We start from the raw sequence: 18,151 nt of genomic DNA, 5'->3' as shown, positions 1-18,151 counted from the left end.
CCCCCCCCCCGCCTGCACCCAGGGGTTGCAGGAGATGCTCTGACCCAGACAGAAGACGCTGCGCGAAATGAACAAAAGAAACGCCAGCAGACTCTCTTTAGGCTGCTTTATTCCAGAAGTAGGAGGATCTTCCCCGGATGCCAGCGCCTCGTCATGGGTGTTGCTCCATGGTCTGGAAGAAAAGCAAACGGGTCGTTCGGGAAGGAAGCCCGGCCTGCGGGACCTTTCCGGTGGTGGCTCTGAGTTCTGGGCAGCCACTGCGTAGCGTCGCGCGGCCGCTCATCTGCTCTCATCCCGTTCCAGGTGCCGGGATGCCCACATTCTCCGGACTGCGGCAGCCGCTCAGCCTTGTGAAAGAGGGGGCGTCCTGGCGCTAGCGGGGGTCCGCTGGAGCTGCCCCCCTCCCTTGTGGCGACCGGCCCCTCCACCTGCCTCCGCTCGGCAGCAAGGGAAGGAAGAGCGGGGATGCCGCCGCAAGCAAGCCAGTGAGGGCCGCCTGGACGCAACTTACTTCGTCGATCCAGGCGATGAAATCGGAGACGCGGGTGAAGACGGTGGGCTTCTTCAGGGCGTTGCACCCCAGGCTGGAGACGAAGCTGGCGATGCCTTGCACGTACCACTTCGAATCATTGCCCTGGCAGTTCAGGGGGCCCCCGGAGTCGCCCTGCAAGCGAGAAGCCGCCCCCCGGCGGCGAGGTGAGCCGGGGCCGAGCCCAGGGAAGGGGCGCCCGCCGCCCCCCACCCGCCCCCGGCTGGGCCTGGCTTACGTTGCAGCCGGCCCGGATGTCGCCTCCGGCGCAGACCATGCTCTGCCGGATCACGCCGCCCCACCAGTCGGGCTGGTTGCAGTGTTCGTTGTCCACCACGGGGAGCAGGGCCTGCTGCAGCTTGGAGGGGAGGGGTCCCCCCGCTGGGGGCGGCGCAACGCGGATTAGAGCCAGGCGGCTGGGGGGACGAGGGAGGGGGCAGGACCGGTGTCTGGCGGGGATAAGTCGTGGGAAGCAGGGAGGGAGGCCCCCCACCCCGGTCAGTGCCAGGCCTCCCCACCGGGGCCCTCCTCTCCAGGGCTGGTGTCCTGTGCTTGCCGGGGCGGGGGAGGCGGGCAGGGGGCCGGGAGAGGGCCCCCTTGCCCGTGCTGCCGGCCGCCCCTCCCTCATGCCCCCGCCCAGGCCGCCGCCGCTACGTACTGGAGAGCCGCCCCCAGCCGCTGATGTAGCAGGGGTACCCGTTGGGCAAGACCTGCCCCGCCGGGGGCAGGCCGGCCAGCTGCACCTTCGCGCTCAGCTGCGCGCTGCGGGAGAGCTTCATCAGGGCGATGTCGTTGCTGCAAGCGGACAGGACGGGTCACAGGGCGCCATGCGCGGCGGGGGGCGCCCCTCCCCGGGCCCCGTCACCCCACTCACCCGCAGGCCGCACAGATGGAGATCCACTTGGGGTGCACGAAGATGTCACCAGAGTTCACGGGGATGCGCTGCTCCGCCCCCTCCTCCGCGCCCATGTCGTACTCGCCCAGCACCACCTGGTACTTGCGGGACTTTCTGCAAGGCGGGGGCCGTCAGCAGAGGCCTTGCGGGGGCACCCAGGCGAGGGCTCCCCGTGGCGCCCCAGAGACCCTGCCCCGGTGCCCCCACAGCAGCAGCGGTGGGCACCCAGGAGTGCAGAACCACACGCCCGGGGGCCAGTTCTGCAAGCCCCCCACCCCCGCTGCACCTGCAGCCACAGATGGGGGGAGCTTCCGGCTTTTATCCCCCCCCCCCCCCGCTGGTCAGGAGCTGGGCGGCTCCGGAGCGCCATCTGGTGGCCAGAACTCGAATGACCACCAGATTGGGCCGGGCCCTGCAGGACCGCCCAGCCGGGGAAGAGCTGTCTCAGGGCAGCGACTCCCCCCAGCAGCCGCCTCGGCCGGGAGCTTCAGCGCCTGCCCTTCAGCGGAGCCTCACTTGGTCCAGTCCCACCAGGGGGACCTGCTCGGTTTGCCCTCTCTGCTTTGGACCTCTGGCTCAGCCCCGAGCACGTCCTCCCCCACTTGACCCGTGTCCCCAGTTCGTGCCCTGGCCCCAAGCCCCGAGCAGGGCTCAGACCCTGCCCGCCACCCCCTGGTTCCGCTGCCTGCTCCCCACGGACCCTGGCACTTCCGAACGGCCGGGAAGCTGCTTTGCCACTGCCAAGAAGAGCTTTAAGCCAAGCTCGGCAGGTATTTTGGGATCACCTGGTCGGCCCACCTGGGAAGATGGTGGCCTTCCTGCAGATGGAAAGAAATAGCTGCCACCGCCCGGCAAGCAGCTCCCTCCACCAGGCCCCCCCAAGTGATGCCCGGCCCTTACGAGATGCAGTGAGCAGCGGTCATGACCCAGTTGGGGGCTATGAGGGACCCCCCGCAGGTGTGCCGGAAGACACCGTCTTTCTCATACTGGAGTGAGATCTGTGGGAAGGCAGAAGGGGGGGGTCAGGCGGGTGGGCTCTTCTCAGCCCTCTGCCCACTTGGGCTTCGTGTGCGTGTCTTTCTGCTGCCGCCTCAGGCATCAAACCCCCGTGAAAAGTATGAAGAAGGAACGACTTCAAGATGAGAAGTGGAGGGAGGCTGAAAGCGAGGGACGGGAGGACGGGGGGGGGGCGCTCACCTGCCAGGGCCAGCTGTAGGGGACTGCATCCTCGCCGTTGACCACCCGGGCACTGGCAGAGTAGACGGGCTTCCCAGAGGCCGAGGCTGCGGAGCAGAGCAGAGCGGAGCAGGGCAGGTCGGCTGGGGCACGCACACCCCCCCGGCCCGGCCCGGCGGCTTGTCTCCGACGGGCTTCCCACTTGCCATGCTCGGGCCTGTGTTCTCTGAGCGGGGCTTGTGTTGGCGGCCCCATGAAACACACGGGCCCCGCATCCCGCAAGCTGGGCCAGCCGCCGTGCACGGAGAGGGGGCACGATGCCGAGGGACGGAGCTGGGCGCCCCCCAGGCGAACTGGCTGCCTCAGGCACCCCTCGCCGGCCCAGGATCCGCCGCCCATGGGGCTGGTTTCTGAGCAGGAAGGGGCCGCCATCCCAGAGGGCATCTCCCACACGGGCTGCGGCGTGTCCGGCGCCGGCCCTGCACACAGTTGCGTCCCTAGTTTTGCCTGCGGAAGGGGGCGGTGAGGCTGCCCCTTGTGGGAACGCCGAGGGCTTGGGCTGGCCTGAGGAGCGGGAGCGAGAGCGAGGGGGGGGCAGGCAGGGGCAGCGTTCCTTACCAACAGCCACCAGCAGCACGGGCAGCAACGGCGCCAGCATCTTGACAGGCGATGTGCTCGGACGGCCAGGCCTTTTATGCGGCCCGTTATCAGGGGCGGCTTCGGCCACAGCTGTCCGGCGGCCCCATTTTCCTACGGGCAAGGTCGCGCGTGGCCCCCGCCCGGCCAGGGCGAGCGCCAGGGAGCAAGAGGGCTGATCCGTCCCTCGCAGGCAGGCGGAAGCCGCCCGGCCCCCCGGCCGGCCTCGAGGAAGCGGGGGACACAGCCACCGCTCTCTGGGGGCCGGCCTGGCTCGAGCCGCGCCAGGCGCGTGGGCACGCGGCAGGCAGAGGTGGCCCTGCATCCACCGGGTGTGTCGCCCGGAAGAGGTGCCCGGTCTGCCCCGTGGCACGCTGGCACAGCGCCTGCTGCCCCTTCCACCTCGTTCCTCGCCACAGGAGCAAGAAACTGTTTGGGGCAGCCGTTCGGGGAGATGCAACGCGAGCGCAGCACCCCGGTTTTCTGCCAGCAGTGCTAGGAGCCCGCTGCATGGGAGCCATGCCCCTGAGCCCCCCCCCCCCCCGCTTGGGAACCGCCAGTGCTGCATTCAGGCTCAAGGCTTCGAAGGGCAAGTCACGGACTTGGGTGGCGTGGAAGGAAGGGGCTGGACGGAGCCACTTGGGGAGTGCAAGCAGGTGTCCAGGTGGCGGCGGCAGGGCGGTGGGGGGGCCTGTTAATTATTGACAAATAACCCTGGTTGGAAAAACATGTTTTTGCGCAAGGAAGGGCTTCCATGTTCACAGTGAGAAGATCAAAAGCTGCGGTGAAGGCCAGCTGGCTCAATCCCGGCTGCAGCAGCCGACTTGGTTTATGGCGCACTGGAACCTTTGTCGTCGTCGGATGGGCACGCTTTAGTTTGGAAGCTGGAGTGGCCCTGCCTCGGTCGGGGGAAGGCTGGAGGTCCCGGGGGGCAGGGGAAGGCCTGCGCCTCTCGCATCCCGCTGCAGATGTGCCATCGCCGCCGGGACCCTCGCAAGCCGCGTGTTCGCAGCTGCACACAGTCTCAGTTCCCGCATTTTGTATATTGTGTGTCTCCGGTCACACATTCCTGGTGGGGCAGTTTGCTTGGGTTTCATTTCCTTCAGGAGAAAAAAGCAGTGGAGGCCTTTTCTTTGCAATACACACCCTAAGTGGAATCAAGCAGGCGCTCTTTAATTAGCCGGAAGAGCCACTGTGGCCGTTTCGGAGGCTGTCAGGTTGCTCCCGCAGTCCCACCTTCACTGGGAGCCCCCAGCTCCCCCCTTCCAAGGGCAAAACCTGCTTGGTTCTGCCACGCACGGTTCCCAAGCACGCGACTCTTGCCCCAGCCCATGCTGAGCCTCTGGGGGACAGGCCGGGCGATTCTCCTGGCGGTTTCCCGGATTCAGAGGGTGGGAGGGGAACCCTCCACCTCATTTCATGCAGAGGGGTCCTCCGGGCCATCTAGCCTGACCCCTGGCTCCAGCAGGCACTGCTCACAACATGTGCCCACCATGTGCATGTCCAGCCTATCCCTGAACGCCCTCACCGACGGGGCCTCAACCTCCTCCCGTGGAAGCCCATCCACGATAGAGCAGAAGAGGAGACTGGCCAGCCCGACAGCTTCCCACCGGCTGCTCTGGGGACCAAGATGCCCCTCTGCCGAGCTTGGGCCATACGCTCTGTGGACAGGTCCTTGTCTGCCAGGCGACCTGTGCTCAGGATGTGCTCCTTTCTGTTGATCTTTGCTTACGGAGTCGGGGCAGGGGAGGGCTGCACGTTTCGCACTGCAGCCGCTCTTCTTTGTAACCCCCCAGGCAGAAGCAAAGCCAAAGCAGGCTTGGGAGCGGGGCTTGACTAGACCGTTGGAGGCACCTGACGGTGGGAGCGGTTGAGTGGGGCTGGAAGGCCGGCCGGCATCCAGCGACCCCCGGCGTGCCTTGCGCCTCCACGGGGACGGTGCGCATGTCTCTGCCGGCCCTGCCGGGAATCGGCAGGGACCGAGCGTGGGACCTTCGGCTTGCTCTCCTATGCCGGCCCTTTTCTGTGCCTCTGCGCAAGCGTGACGTCCCGAGAGGAGAGATACGGATCGGAAATGGGACATAGCCAAGGCCGAACGGCGTCCTTGGGGCACAGAGTGAGAGCTGCAGGGCACTCCATCTTGGAAAGCTATTAAAAGGCCCGGCCACCACCTCCCCTCCTCAGACCCTCGTCACCCCCCGCTGGGTCATGACCGCCGCACACCGCATCTCCCAAGTCCACCCTCCGCACGTAGCCAGGAGCCTGCAGGCCCCAGCGTCCCTCTCTGGTCCTTTCCCCTCTCGAAGGGCATCCCATTTGCAACACCCGAATCGCACCGTGGCGCAACGGGGCCTTCCAGCCGCTGCCCCCCACGGCCTCCTCGGTGCAGCCCGAAAGAGGGCTTTGTGCTCTTTGCAGAACGAGCTTCCAGTACGAGGTGGCGCTGGCCAAGTACGACCGGAGCAAGGAGGGCCCCGAGCAGGACATCCTGGTGAACTCGGGGGACACCCTTGTGCACAGACGGGGACCCCGCTGCATAAATTGTGGGTAAGTAGGAAGATGGAGTGCCGAGTTCTAATCCCCGTGGTATCCTGGCGGAGGAGAGCGGCTAAAACGGGTCCTCGTGAGCAGAAGGGCTGCAGTTCAGACGGGATGGAGAAATCCCTGCCACCTGTTTGGTTCGGAGGCGCGCAGGGAGACGCGGGCCCTGCTCCCCCACGTCACTCTTCCGCTTCTCTGCGGCGGACGAGGAGGCCCGCCGGCGGGGAACACGGTTTGATTTAAGGACTTGCTTTTGCGTTAGCAGATCAGTGTTGCTCCGCCCTGGACGTGCGTTATCCATCGGGGAAGCAAGTCATGACCCTCTGCAGCGCTGAGGAGGAATAACTGGATTTGGGAGGCGGATGAAATCGGAGCGCATCCCCCCCTTTCAGCAGAGGCTTCCAAAGGCGCAGTGCACAAAAGCCGCTCAGAGCCAGAGGCGCAGGACCAGAGCAAACACAGATCCACCCTTAGTCCACATCAGACGGCACTGGCTGGGGCCGGGACCTCACCTGGCCAGCGGGGTGAGTAGGCACACGGCTCAGCTCATCCTGGTCTGTCCTGCTGCGCACCATCTAGCTGCCCCTACGGCTGCAGGGGCACCACCCCCAGTCCCAGCCCCTGCCAGGGGAAGGAGGCCAAGCAGAGCCGGGTCGGGCCAGCGCGCTCCTCACCGCCAGGCCTGCCGGGCACACGGACCGTGCACAGCTAGCCGGGGAGAGCGGGGCCCCACTCTCGCCTTCGTCCCTGGGGGCTTCCTTGCCCCGCCACGCAGGCAGTCGCCTGACACGGAGGGCGATTGCAGGGGGACTCGGGCGGCCCGCTCTCCTGCCGAGCTGCGGACGGGAGGTGGTACGTGCACGGCATCGCCAGCTTCGTCTCCATCATGGGCTGCGACACCTCCGGAGCGAGTGTTTCGGCTGTCCGGACAACAATAAAACCTTTCCAGCAAAAAGCCTCTTCTCTTCTTCGCACTGGCTCCTTCTTTGCCCCCTCCATCATTATTCAGAAGCAGCCAAGCAGTGCTGGGGGGACACAGAGCCCCCGTGTCTGGGAGGATCAGGCGTGTGTAGGCCGTGGGCACCGTCGCTGCGCCCTTTCCCGTGGCTTGCCTGCCTCCAGCTGCACCCCGCGCCCCATTCTCTGTCCCGCAGGCCCTTTGCCGCCCCGCTCTTCGCGGCCCCGGCAGGCCCCGGGCCCGCCTTGCCCTCCGCCATCGGAACCCCGCCGCCGGCGGCCGAGGCCAGGGACGCGCGCTTTCTCCCACGGGGTCAGCGCGCCCCCCAGCGGCGGCCGCGGGCGCCACAGGCCGTCCGGGGCTACGCGTGGCCCCGCCCACGCCCCACGTGACCCTGCGGCCCCGCCCCTTCGGCCCTTCGCCGCCCTCCTTCCCTGCCGCCGCACGTGCCCTCAGCGACGCACGCGGGCCTTCGACGCATGCGCAGCAGCCTCGCCGGGCACGCGGCCCGTTGCGCAGAGCACGCATGCGCCGTCGGGGCGCGGGCTGTTCGAAGCCGGCCGGCGGAGGCGCGCTCCCCTCGGGCGTCACGCCCGGAAGCCCCGGCGGCCCGCGGGCGCCCTCGCCGGTTGCGGCCTTCACAACAGCCCCGCGGGGTGGGCCGGCCGAGCGGGCGCGGAGGCCCAGCGTCACGGGGCGGCGGGGAGCGCCCGGCCCGACGGAGCGCCAGCCGCCGGCGCTGCCCAGGCAGCCCGCCCGCCCGAGGGTGCGGCCGTCGCGGCCCGGGCCCCCTGGCCGACTGCCTCCCCCGGCACCGGCCCACCTGTCCACATCTGGCTGCTCCGGCGGCCCGGCCGAGAAGAGCCAGGCGGCGGTGCTTGCGGGACTGCTTCCCCGCCCGGCCGGAGCGCTCGGCCCCGGGAGGACTGCGCGGGCCAGGCCGCGGCTCCAGGCCCCGCCTCGGCCGCACGGGTCCTGCCGGTCCTTGTGTGGCCGCCTCGCTGCGCGGCCGCCCCGGCGCCTCCTCCGCTTCCTGGCCTGCTCCGTGACTGCTTCGCTGCTAGAGCCCCCCGGGGACGCGGACGCGGATGCCGCCTCACCCCGAGCTTCTCGCCCTGGCCCTGCCGCCCCATCCCGGCCCTTGACGCCGCCTCCCAGCAGGGGACCGTCGCCCGGGAGAACCCCCCAGTGGTGCCCCAGACCCGGGGCCGCTTTCCACGGGGCTGCATCGCCGCGGATCTTCAGGGACGCTCCAAAGACCGCCCTGATGTCGCTGCTCTTCTCAGAGGCCTTGCTTGCTGCTCTTTGTTGGTAAGTTCATCTGTTACTGTATTATTTCTTACTGTTGTTTTTATTATTGTTGCTGGTTGCTATTTTCTCTGCTGTGTTGAGAGAGTTCTACTTTTAAAGGCAACCTAGAAACAATTTTAGACTGGTAGTTTCACGCAGTTGGAATGTGATGGCAGTTCGCTCTTTGTGGGGACGTGCCCTGTGGGTGAGCCAGGTCTAATTCTGACAGCCAACCTCTGCATGCAACATTCACAGCTAGTTTCGATGGCATCCAAACCTGGGCACATGCAGTTGTCTGAGTTAAACACCCCTAATTCGCCCAGTAAGTTGTTTGTTAATGAACCCTGTTGCATCTGGAACTCACTGTCACAAGACTTGGTGACAGTTTGGACAAGTTTGAAAGGATATTTGATTGCTCCTCAACCCTCCAGAGAGTCAGTCCAGCAATTACTGCTTGCCGTGATGTAACACAGGAAGCCAGTGGGCAAACCATTAGTCTGCTTAGCCAACGTATTTCTGACTTGTTGAGAAGAATCAACAGGTAAAGGTTACAGGTAAGGGAGGGGTGCAGCCCGCTCCCTTCCAGGTGTGTTACCAATTGCTTTTCTTGTGTGGGAGGTCAGGAATGGCAAGCCTCGGTTTAGCTCAGCCTTGGACTCCAGCACTCCCTCCGTAGCCACAGAGAGCTGCCTCCGGGCCGTGAGTGACCCAGCCGCCTCCAAGCAGTCAGTAATTGTTTTGCAGCCCAGTAACTTTGGGGGGGGAGGTTGTTGGCACAGTTAGTTCCATGTATATGTGCGTGCACCCTTCCAAAGGCTGAAAGGGTGCGCATCCGGCGGCCCAATCCAGGGCAGGTGAATAACCCCACTGTGCAAATTTCTGAATAGCAGTGATGGGCAAGGGAACCGTTGGAAAAGAAGAGTCAATGGTTTTTCCAGGAAAGGTTTTATTATTCCCCGGACAGCCGAAACATTCGCTCTGGAGGAGGGGCTCCTGCCTCGCCTCAGTGGCTGGCGATGGTCTGCAAAGCAAAGCAAAGCCAGAGCGGCGTTGTCAGTGACGGCGTACGGAGTCGCCCGTGGCGCCCTTGCCCCCTCCCGCCAGGCCAGCTGCTGAATTGGCAGGAGAGGCCCGACCTTTCCCCGGTGAGAGGGGTGGGCAGTCCCGGCCGTGGGGCCTGTGGCACCTGGCCCCGCATGGTGGAGAGGAAGCAAGAAGGCCCGTACCGTCTCGATCCAGGCATTGAAGGCCGAGACGCGGGTGAAGACGGTGGGTTTCTCCGGGGTGTCGCAGCCCATGATGGAGACGAAGCTGGCGATGCCATGCACGTACCACCTCCCATCCGCAGCTTGGCAGGAGAGCGGGCCGCCCGAGTCCCCCTGCAATCGCACTCCGTGTCAGGCGACTGCCTGCGTGGCGGGGCGGGGCAAGGAAGCCCCCCGGGACGAAGGCGAGAGTGGGGCCCCGCTCTCCCCGGCTAGCTGTGCACGGTCCGTGTGCCCGGCAGGCCTGGCGGTGAGGAGCGTGCTGGCCCGACCCGGCTCTGCTTGGCCTCCTTCCCCTGGCAGGGGCTGGGACTGGGGGTGCCTGGCATCCGGTACAGCAGGCCCGGTTGTGGCCCCCTCTGCTAGCCTACTCAGAAAGGGCCGATCCGGCCCGGACGTTGCTTCCTCCAGTGAGCGCATCCCTGCAGGTATCGCTGCTTCTGGGGCAGGAAGGGCCCCCCTCCTCCTAGGGCTCCCAAGCGTTCCCGCCCCAGCCCCAGCCCCGTTTTCGTCTCTTCTGGGGCTCTTGTTCGCTACTCACGTTGCAGCCAGCCCGGATGTCCCCGCCAGCGCAGACCATGCTCCTCGAAACCGTGGTCCCCCACCAGTTTGGCTGCGAGCAGTGCTCATAGTCCACCACCGGGAGCAGCGCCTGCTGCAGGATGAATGGGATGGACCCCCCGGCTGCGGCAGAGAAGGAGCCTGGTTAAACTCTGGCGCACAGCCAGCGACTGGCCGTGGCTGGTGCCGCCGGCACGTGGGGCCCCCTGCCGTGTCCCGCCCAGCCCCTGCCCGCTGCTTCCGCGGGCATGATCCCCACTCCCGGGGTGGAGCCACCTACTGTAGAGGCTTCCCCAGCCGGTGATGTAGCACGGGAACCAGTTGGGGAGCAGCTCTCCCGGCGGCGGCAGGCACCCCAGCTGCACCTTGTCATTGAGCGCCGCGGTGCCGGACAGCTTGATCAGGGCGATGTCGTCACTGGGGGAGGAAGGGGGAGCAGTGAGCCGCTGCCCCGTGTGGCTGGGAAGACCCCGTGGCGGCACCAGCCGTGCCATCCCTGGTCCGTTCCCAGGCCCGGTCCAGGCTTGCCCCGAGTTCTGTTGGCCCTGCCCTCCTTGCATGGGGCGTGCTGCCGGTGCTCCCCAGGGGCCCAGGCAGCACTGGGGGAAGCCCAGCTTTGGGGGAGGCCGGGTCGCATTCCACCTGTCCCGTTCCTTCGATGGCCCTGGAGCTCTCGACCTCCCCCCCACCCCCGTTGCAGAGGGCGCTCAGTTGTCCCCTCTCCATGGTTGCCCTGCACGCAGCCCCAAGCCGTCACACGCTGCCCCGTCCGTGGAAGCTTGTTTCTCTGTGGCCGTTTTCTTTTCGTATTTGTGGCCTGCCGTCCAGCTGAGGGTTATGAGTTTGGGTTCCCAAAATCCGGCAGGTGCTTTGCGCCGCCGGTGCTCTGCTTTGGAATCCAGCTGAGGGTTATGAGTTTGGGTTCCCAAAATCCAGCAGGTGCTTCGCGCTGCCGGTGCTCTGCTTGGGAAGCATCCGTGGAAATGCGGCTTGCGGGTTCTCGCTGCACTGAGGTGACTTGGAGCACCCCAGGCGGCCCTCGCTCGATGGGGACGGAGGAGCGGAAGCGCCCGATGCCTCCGGGGGCCGGCGGCACTTGGCAGCTCCCGTCCGGGCACAGGCCGGCTTCTGGCGGCAAGCCTCGCCTGGCCCTGCTGTCTGTTGGCACTCTGGGATAAAGGCGCGTGGGGGGGCATTTATTTATTTATTTATCTGTAGCATTTCTGTTCCATTCCTGAGCCAGAGCAGGCTCCTGTGGTGGCTGCAGTAATCGATACGTAAACGAGCTAACTGACTTGGCAGCGGGCTCGTTACAGCCAGGTGTTCGTGCCAGAAAATGAGATACCGTATTTTCGCTCTATAAGACGCACTTTTCCCCCCCTCAAAAGTAAGGGGAAATGTCTGTGCGTCTTATAGAGCGAATGTGTGTGTGTGCCCGACTCCCGGGACGCTGCCGGCCGCCTGCACCATGTGGCACCACCTGGCCGGCACGTGCTCGGCGCGCCCTGCTCCGCCCCCACCCCCCCGGCGCAGGTGAGAGCTGTTCATCCCAGGTCGGTGTGTGTTTTCAAATGGCAACCCGTCTTTTAACGAAGCCCATGGGGAAGTGATGGGGAATGTGCCTGTGATTATCAGGAAGCTTTCCATGGATCCCTCCTCTAAAAACTAGGTGCGTCTTATGGTCAGGTGTGTCTTATAGAGCGAAAAATATGGTACGTTCCGTTGTGCTTCCGGGTTTACTGTTGGGACAGCTGTTTGTGGACAGAGGGCTAGGTCTCACTGCAGCTTTATGTTGCAGGGAAAAAAAATCTGCGTGTGTGTGTGCGCTGGGGCAGAGGAAAGTGTTTTAGGTAATGTGGAAAAGCAGAACTGACCCGCACTCTCCGTACGCCTCCCAACCCAGACCAGTTGCGGGGACTCTCACTGTCCCTCCGCTTTAGAACGGGGTGGGCGGGCTGGCTTTCTCCCCCCCCCCCCCGAGGCGTTGCCCTGTCGCATGTGGAGCTCAGGTAGAGCTGGGGCACTTACCCGCAAGACACACAGTTCTCGTTCCAGCCGGGGTGCACAAAGATGTTGCTGGAGTCCACGGGGAAGTTCTGCTCCGTGCCCTCCACCGTGCCGAGGTCGTGCTCGCCCAGCACCACCCTGTAGCTGAAGCCGGATCTGATGGGGGAAAGCGGCCATCGTGGTCGTGGCCGAGGGAGGCGGCTCAGGCAGGCGTCCGAGTCGAGTCGGGGCAGGCACCTGCGAGCCTCTCAGACCCCAGACGCATTCCTGCACTTTGCAAACAAGGGGGGGGGCGAGCTTGGACTCGGGGGACCGTGCCCTTTCCTCCCTCTCTGGATCGTTTCAATGTTATGCTTGAAGTCAGGTGGGGGCCAGCCTGAACGACACCGCGCTCTTCCCAGGGACCCAGTAGCCAAGCTCTGGACGCTCCCCGAAGGGAAGCGCCCGCCTTCTGCCTCAAGCGCCCCCATTCCCCTTGGAGCTTAACCCCCCCCCCCGCGCAAACCCCGGACTCACAGGATGCAGTGCGCGGCCGTCATGACCCAGCTGGGGCCGATGAGGGTGCCCCCGCAGAGGTGGTAGAACTCGCTTCCGGCCTGGTACTGCAGGGAGACCTGGCAGAGGGGCAGAGTGGGCAGAGGGCTGTTCCTGGGACATGAGGAGGGGGTCCAGAAACCCCCATAATGTCCGAAGCCCTCGGTCATGCCAAGGAGCCCCCCGCCGGTCGCCACGCAGGGCTGCTGGCTGGACCGTGTGAGCACGGCCGGTGGCCCACGTGCGGCCCCGCCACGCCGGGTCAGACGCGATGCCCACGCCTGGTTTCGGAGGCCGGTCGGCCGGGGCCTGCGCGACGCCCACGGCGGGCAACAGCGCTTCCGCCTGCCTGAACTGGTCTAATCCGCTTGCGACGCCCTTGACGCTGGGGGGCTCGGCCCATCACGCAGAGGCCGGGCCCGTATGCTCACCCTGTGCTGCATGGACAGCAACCCTCACTCGTCCACCCCGACTTCGCGCCTCCCTCGGTGAAGCAGCCTCGGAGGGGGAACAGCTTCCCTCGCCTGCTTACCGCGCATCACCAGGTGCACGGTTCCCACGCCTTCCCCTCGTCAGCCGAGACGCCCCAAATGCGGGTCTTCACATAGGGGGGGGGCCCCGCCCCCCCCCCCGACGCCCCTCCCCGCTCTCCTTGGGCGTGCGAGGCCCGCTGCGGCTGCGCTTACCTGCCACGGCCAGCTGTGAGGAATCGCGTCCTCGCCGTTCACGACTCTCTTCACGGGGGAGTACGTGGGCTGGCCACAGCCGCTAGCTGGGAAGGCAAGCAGGGCAAGGGAGAGGGTCACTGGCGCCGTCCCGACCGTTCCCGGCGGCCAGAGGCTCATGGGACGGGGCTGGGCCCCGACTGCACCGCAGATCCGGCGGGGAGAATCGGGTGCAGTGCTCTGGCTGGTCGCGCTTCCCAGGATCCCCTGCCGGGGGCTGGAGCCCACGAGGGTGGTCCCTCGCTCGGCCACTTGCCAGGTGCCTGCAGCGCTCTCCGCGGCGGCATTTCCACCAACGCCCACCGCCTCCCGCTGCAGCTAACCAGTCCAGCTGCCTTGCAGCGGAGCCAAAGCGCACGTCCTCCCGCTTGCCGCACCTGGTGCCGAGCGGGACCCCTCGGAGTCTAACACTGGGCCCTTAGAATTAGCCATAGTGAATTCCACGGGGCCCCCTGCTGCGTTTGCCGTGCTTTCCGAAGGAGGAAGAGACGGAAACGCCACACGGTTCCGTCTGACCGGTGGTGCCAGGATCGGGACCTCTCCCGCAGTGCCCTCCGTCCTCCACTCGGCCACCCCTGCCCGCCCAGCCTGTCGCCCCCTGCTGGGCAGAATTGCTGCCGGCATGGCCTGGACCTGCTCCTCTCGGCTGTGGGAGGAAGAAGAAGGGCTCCCCTGCCCCGAGCCTTCAGCCCTGGCCAGGAACCGCTCGGGGGAGCCCCGATGGGACGCGTGGCCTTTCGGGCAGGGTGGGATCCGCGCGATCCCAGCCCACGTGGCGAGAGGCTGCCGGGGGGCCGGGAGCGAGGGTGGCCAGCGTGCAGTGGGGTCAGAGGGGCTGGGGAGCCAGCTGCCCCGGGGCGGCACGTTACCCTCGGCGGCGAGCAGGAGCGTGACTAGGAGCTTCCACATTGCGGCGGGCGGGAGAGGCTGCCTTCGGGTCTGAGGAGGGGAGGCGGCGGCCGGGCCTTTTAATATATGCCCCGAATATGGTGATAAACCCTTATCGTCGCACGCCCCAAGGACAGGAGCCGGCCTTGCCCCCCCCCCCCCCGCCCCTTTCATTTCTTAGCTGCAGAAGTCACACGCGCCCCGAGGGAGGGAGAGCAGCTGCGGAAGGGCCTGCAGCATCTGCCCCACGTGTGGAAAAATCCCAGGTTCCGTCCGTGTTATCTTCTCGCAGCGGTGGAAAGCCCTTTGCCTGAACCCTGGCGAGCCCGCGCTGCCCACCGGTGCAGACCGCCCTGGCCAGGCAGGCACGCGCGTCTCGCTTCGCAGGGGGCAGCTTCCAATCTTCCTCTTGCGGAGTCAGAACCGCACGTCCTTTTCGCTGCAGAAGCCCTTCTTCCCCAGGAGCACCCTGCAGAACTGACCTGGAGTGAATCTCCTGCAGTGAATCGGCCCTGGGAGGGGTGACCGGCTGAGCAAGAGTGCACCTGAGCATAGGAGGAGGGACTTCTCGCCCCCTCTGCCCACCACAAGGAGACCCCTGTGCCCAGAATCAGCAGAGGGAGGCGTATCCTCCAGGGAGGCCACCTCTGGGTGTAGAAAGAAGTCCTTGCATGCCGTCTGCTCAAATTTTCAAGGCTGTTTGTGGTCATGTGTGTTGCTTCTTTGTTTTCTTTTCTTTTTTTTTTTTTACTGCCGTGCAAAAGTCTGGTCAGCCGAGGTGGGAAAGGAAACAAGCAGCTCCTGACTTTTGTGTAGGTCTCTGGTATGATGAGGAATTAAAATGGCCCGCTTCTTCCTCCCAGTCTGGAAAGGCCCTGCTACCTGGGCTGGGGAGGTTCGCTCGCTCCCCCTCGAGCCGGAGGATGACCTGCAGGATGTCTGCATGCACAGCAGAGGCCTGGCCCCTGCGTCCCAGAGGCCCGCGCTCTCCCCACTTGCGGAAGAGACGCCAGCCGCTGGCCACGAGGCTGCGGAAGCAGGCCCTGCTCCTCCGGCGCCGCCTCCGCCACGCCAGCCCCCCGCCCTCCCTGGGACCCGCTGCAGATGTGGGGCAGCCTGGCAAATCATTAACCGGCTGCCCAGCCGGGAAGGTTCTGCTTCAGGCACCTGGGCGGGCAAGGCGGCGAATCCAGCGGGCAGGAGAGGTGGGGCGGTGGTGGTAGCTGTGGGCACCTCGTCTGGCGCCGGAGGAGGGTGGGGAGGAGAGGGACAGGGGCCCGGCCGGGCCATCCGCAAGCAGGCGCTGGAGCCAGACAGGAGGCGCACGCGTGGCCCATCGCGATGGGGGCGTGTGTCCAGGGGGGCTGTAGCAAAGGGGTGAGCCAGGTGGCTGGGAGGGGTCCAGAGGAGGGCGCAGGCCCTGCGAGGGGAGCTGGACAGAGCTGGGCATGTTCCGCTGGAGCAGAGCGCGCTGCAGGGAGACGGGGAGCGCTCTGCAGGTGCCTGAATGCTGTCGCACCCAGGCAGGCCAGGGGTCTTAGCAGTCCCCCTGGAGTGCAGGGAATAGAACCACCGGCTCGGGGCAGGAAGGTGGGTTCCAGCTAGCAGGCGCCCGGCCTGCTAGGCTCATTTGGCCCGGGGCCTGAGGACCCTGGGAGGCAGATTCTGGGCGAGATGTGCTCCCCCAGAGCATCCAGTGATTCCCCGCATTCAGACTGCCCTCCTGCCCAGAACCCTGAGGACTAGAACTCTGCCGTCAGGAAGAGGACCCGCCGTTGTCTCAAGGGGACTAGGTGGCGGGAGTTGGGTTTAATCCACTGGCGCTGGAGGGAGAGGCCGAGTCCCCCGTCTGCCGGCAGAGGGCAGCACAGAGACAGCATGTGGGTCAGGCCCCCCCATCCCACACCAAGGTAGCCTAAGAGGAGGCAGGACGAATCAAAGTCCGGCTGCCCCGCGTGCAGCCTCGCCCGGGGCCCATCCGGATGGGATCTGGAAGCGACTTGCAGGCTGGAGGACGCAGCCCGTCCTCTCAGTGCTGCCTGGGACAGGGGAGAGCCATCTTTTCCTTGTGCTGCTCTGGGGAGAAAGGAGAGGGAGGGGGCCCGCCTGTTCGCCCTGCCGGACCGGGGCAACGGCCCGCCTTCCCGGCCTCCAGCGTGCTGCCCCAAGGGTGGAAAGAGCCGCCTCCCACGCGGCAGCAGGCCTTCCGCAGTCGGGAGCCTCGGAGCCGGCGGTTCCAGAGCGATGCCATCATGGCTAATCGTTTCCACAGATCCTCCTTAATCGCTTTTCAGCCTCGGAGAACGGATGTTGACCGCTTGTCTGCCGTTTCGGCCAGAGCCTTTACTTGCTCGGCAGCACCATGGCAAGGCTCCGCTTCCGAGAAGCACGTGGCGCTCGTGGCCTCTTGAAGGTGGCCGCCGCTGGCTCCCAGCATTCCCGTCGCTCCCTCCCCGGAGCGCCCATCCGTTGCTTCCTCACGGGCACGACTCCGGAAGGTGGCGAGCGTTTGAGGTTTGGCCGGCCTGGGAGGCTTGATCCAAGGAACGCCGTTCCTCCTCTTGCAGGATGCGGGCAGCCGCGGGACGGGGGCGGCCAGCCAGAAAGCCACTGTTGAGCAAGCCTGTGCGAGGGATCCAGACAGGGCTCCCTGCAACCGCTTAGACATAAAAAGGGCTCTGGTGCCTCCGACCGAAGACCTCCGGAGGCCGGGCCTCTTCCCGCAGCGGCCAATCAGGCCGTGGGAAGCCCCCCAGGGGCAGGAGTGCCACAGTGCCTCCCACACGCAGCTGGCACCCTCCTCCCGCGCCAGCGCGGCCGGTAGCCCTCGGCGGTCTGGAGGCGCAATCCTGTGCGTGTGCGGAGAGCCAGCAGGAACTTCCCCAGCCGCACCGTGCGTCGGGCAGCACCCTCGGCCTCCATGGCTGCTCCCTTCTCAGGCCCTCCAGCTGCTGCTAGCAAATGCCATCGTCCATGTGCCACGTGAAGGAGGCCGCCCTCTCCCTTCTCCTCGATCGCCACCATTTACTTTCTGGGAAGACCCCGTGGGGGGAGGGAAGCCCCTCCGTGCGGCACTTTCCCTGCCCGCGTTTCCCTGGCCGTGCGCAGCCGTGCCCCCTTCCACCCCAGCCCTCCACCTGCCCTTTCCCTGCTTCCTTGGAGGGGAGGTGCGTCGCCATTGGCCCCGCCCCCCTGCATTCGTTTGTGTCTGCTTTGGCGGCCGGCCACGGACCGAGCGAGCCGGGGCCGATGGGCCAGGAGCTGCAGCCAACTCCCCTCTCCTCCAGGGCCTCTGAGCTCGATGCCGCCGCATTTCTGACAAGCCCACATGCGCTCAAGCCTCAGTGGCTTCGGGGTGAACGTTGCTTTGCCTTGCGGAGCTCCCAGGAGAGCGAAGCCAGCGAGGCCGGGAGGCCGGATGGCGCTCGTCAGCCCCCGTGAGGGTTAGGGCTAGGGCTTCCCAGGGCTCTGCTTGGGGTTGACGCCTGTCCACAGTGCCTCGCTTTGATGGGGTTGCCTGCCCAGAGCAGGGAAGAGCCGCCGGCAGCTGGCACAAGGCACCCTTGCGGGGAGAGAGCGGTGACGAGTCTGGGTGTCTTGCAGACTGTGGAGAACAGGCCGGCCCCCTCCCTCTCCTTTCTCCCCAGAGGAGCACAAGGGAAAGATGGCTCCCCCGTCCTGGCTTTTCTTCGGGGCTCGGCACTCCTGCGCAGAGGCGGCGTCGCTCGGCTCCTGGCAGGCCGTCTCTTTTCCCATGTAAGGGCCTGGCTGTGCGCACGGGGCGGGGGGGGGGGGGGCTGGCTGCAGCAGCCTTCCCCTGGGTGCTGCCTCCCTGGAGGATTTTCCAGCATGTTTGGGGGCTGCGGTCTCTCTCTGGCGAAGAACGCTCATTCTGCACATGCTTCAGAGCACCCTTTGCTTTCTCCTTGCCGCCACCTTTTCCAGGGGAGGGTCCTGACGTGTGAGAAAGGCTCCAGCACCAGTCTGGGGGGGGGAGTGCGTGCCGTTCGCCTGCCATTCCCCTGCCTAGTCACACGGCGTGCGGCTCCCCCTCCTAAGCCCTAGCGGTCCTCTGCAGAGGCGGTTGCGGGTTTTGCCCCGGACAGAGTTGTGTGCTCCCTTCGCGGTTGTGCTCTTAGGGCAAGG

General features: G+C 66.0%; 2 protein-coding genes across 2 annotated transcripts; both read right to left on the bottom strand.

Moving 5' to 3' along the window:
• Positions 1–107: 107 nt before the first annotated feature.
• On the bottom strand, positions 108–3,258 carry LOC123018799 (proproteinase E-like). Its single transcript, XM_044421173.1, has 8 exons — positions 3,219–3,258; positions 2,622–2,707; positions 2,325–2,422; positions 1,404–1,538; positions 1,184–1,324; positions 768–945; positions 512–664; positions 108–347 (listed from the first exon to the last, which is right to left on the bottom strand). Exons 1-8 carry the CDS (start codon positions 3,256–3,258, stop codon positions 108–110), a joined length of 1,071 nt encoding a protein of 356 aa, XP_044277108.1.
• Positions 3,259–8,954: 5,696 nt separating this feature from the next.
• Positions 8,955–14,026, bottom strand: LOC123018798 (proproteinase E-like). Its single transcript, XM_044421172.1, has 8 exons — positions 13,495–14,026; positions 13,079–13,257; positions 12,375–12,472; positions 11,880–12,014; positions 10,132–10,268; positions 9,832–9,974; positions 9,252–9,404; positions 8,955–9,046 (listed from the first exon to the last, which is right to left on the bottom strand). The coding sequence occupies exons 1-8, from the start codon at positions 14,024–14,026 to the stop codon at positions 9,029–9,031; spliced, it is 1,395 nt and encodes a 464-aa protein (XP_044277107.1). The 3' UTR covers positions 8,955–9,028.
• Between the last annotated feature and the right edge of the window lie 4,125 nt (positions 14,027–18,151).

The sequence above is a fragment of the Varanus komodoensis genome, unplaced genomic scaffold (assembly GCF_004798865.1).
Source record: "Varanus komodoensis strain SLA01 unplaced genomic scaffold, ASM479886v1 scaffold116, whole genome shotgun sequence".
Taxonomy (NCBI): domain Eukaryota; kingdom Metazoa; phylum Chordata; class Lepidosauria; order Squamata; family Varanidae; genus Varanus; species Varanus komodoensis.
Note: the sequence above shows the minus strand (reverse complement) of the source record. Positions and strands in the feature narration are given on the sequence as shown.

Bases quoted from the DNA above. Each gene is read 5' to 3' on its own strand.
- LOC123018799 (XM_044421173.1), bottom strand. From the start codon at position 3,258: ATGCTGGCGCCGTTGCTGCCCGTGCTGCTGGTGGCTGTTG. The intron at 2,708-3,218 runs GTAAGGAACGCT...TCTGCTCCGCAG, and splicing joins CGTGCTGCTGGTGGCTGTTG to CCTCGGCCTCTGGGAAGCCC. The intron at 1,539-2,324 runs GTAAGGGCCGGG...CCCGCCTTGCAG, and splicing joins ACCGCTGCTCACTGCATCTC to AAAGTCCCGCAAGTACCAGG.
- LOC123018798 (XM_044421172.1), bottom strand. From the start codon at position 14,026: ATGTGGAAGCTCCTAGTCACGCTCCTGCTCGCCGCCGAGGGTAACGTG. The intron at 9,975-10,131 runs GTAGGTGGCTCC...TCTCTGCCGCAG, and splicing joins CGGCTGGGGAAGCCTCTACA to CCGGGGGGTCCATCCCATTC. The intron at 9,405-9,831 runs GTGAGTAGCGAA...GTGCGATTGCAG, and splicing joins ACATCCGGGCTGGCTGCAAC to GGGGACTCGGGCGGCCCGCT.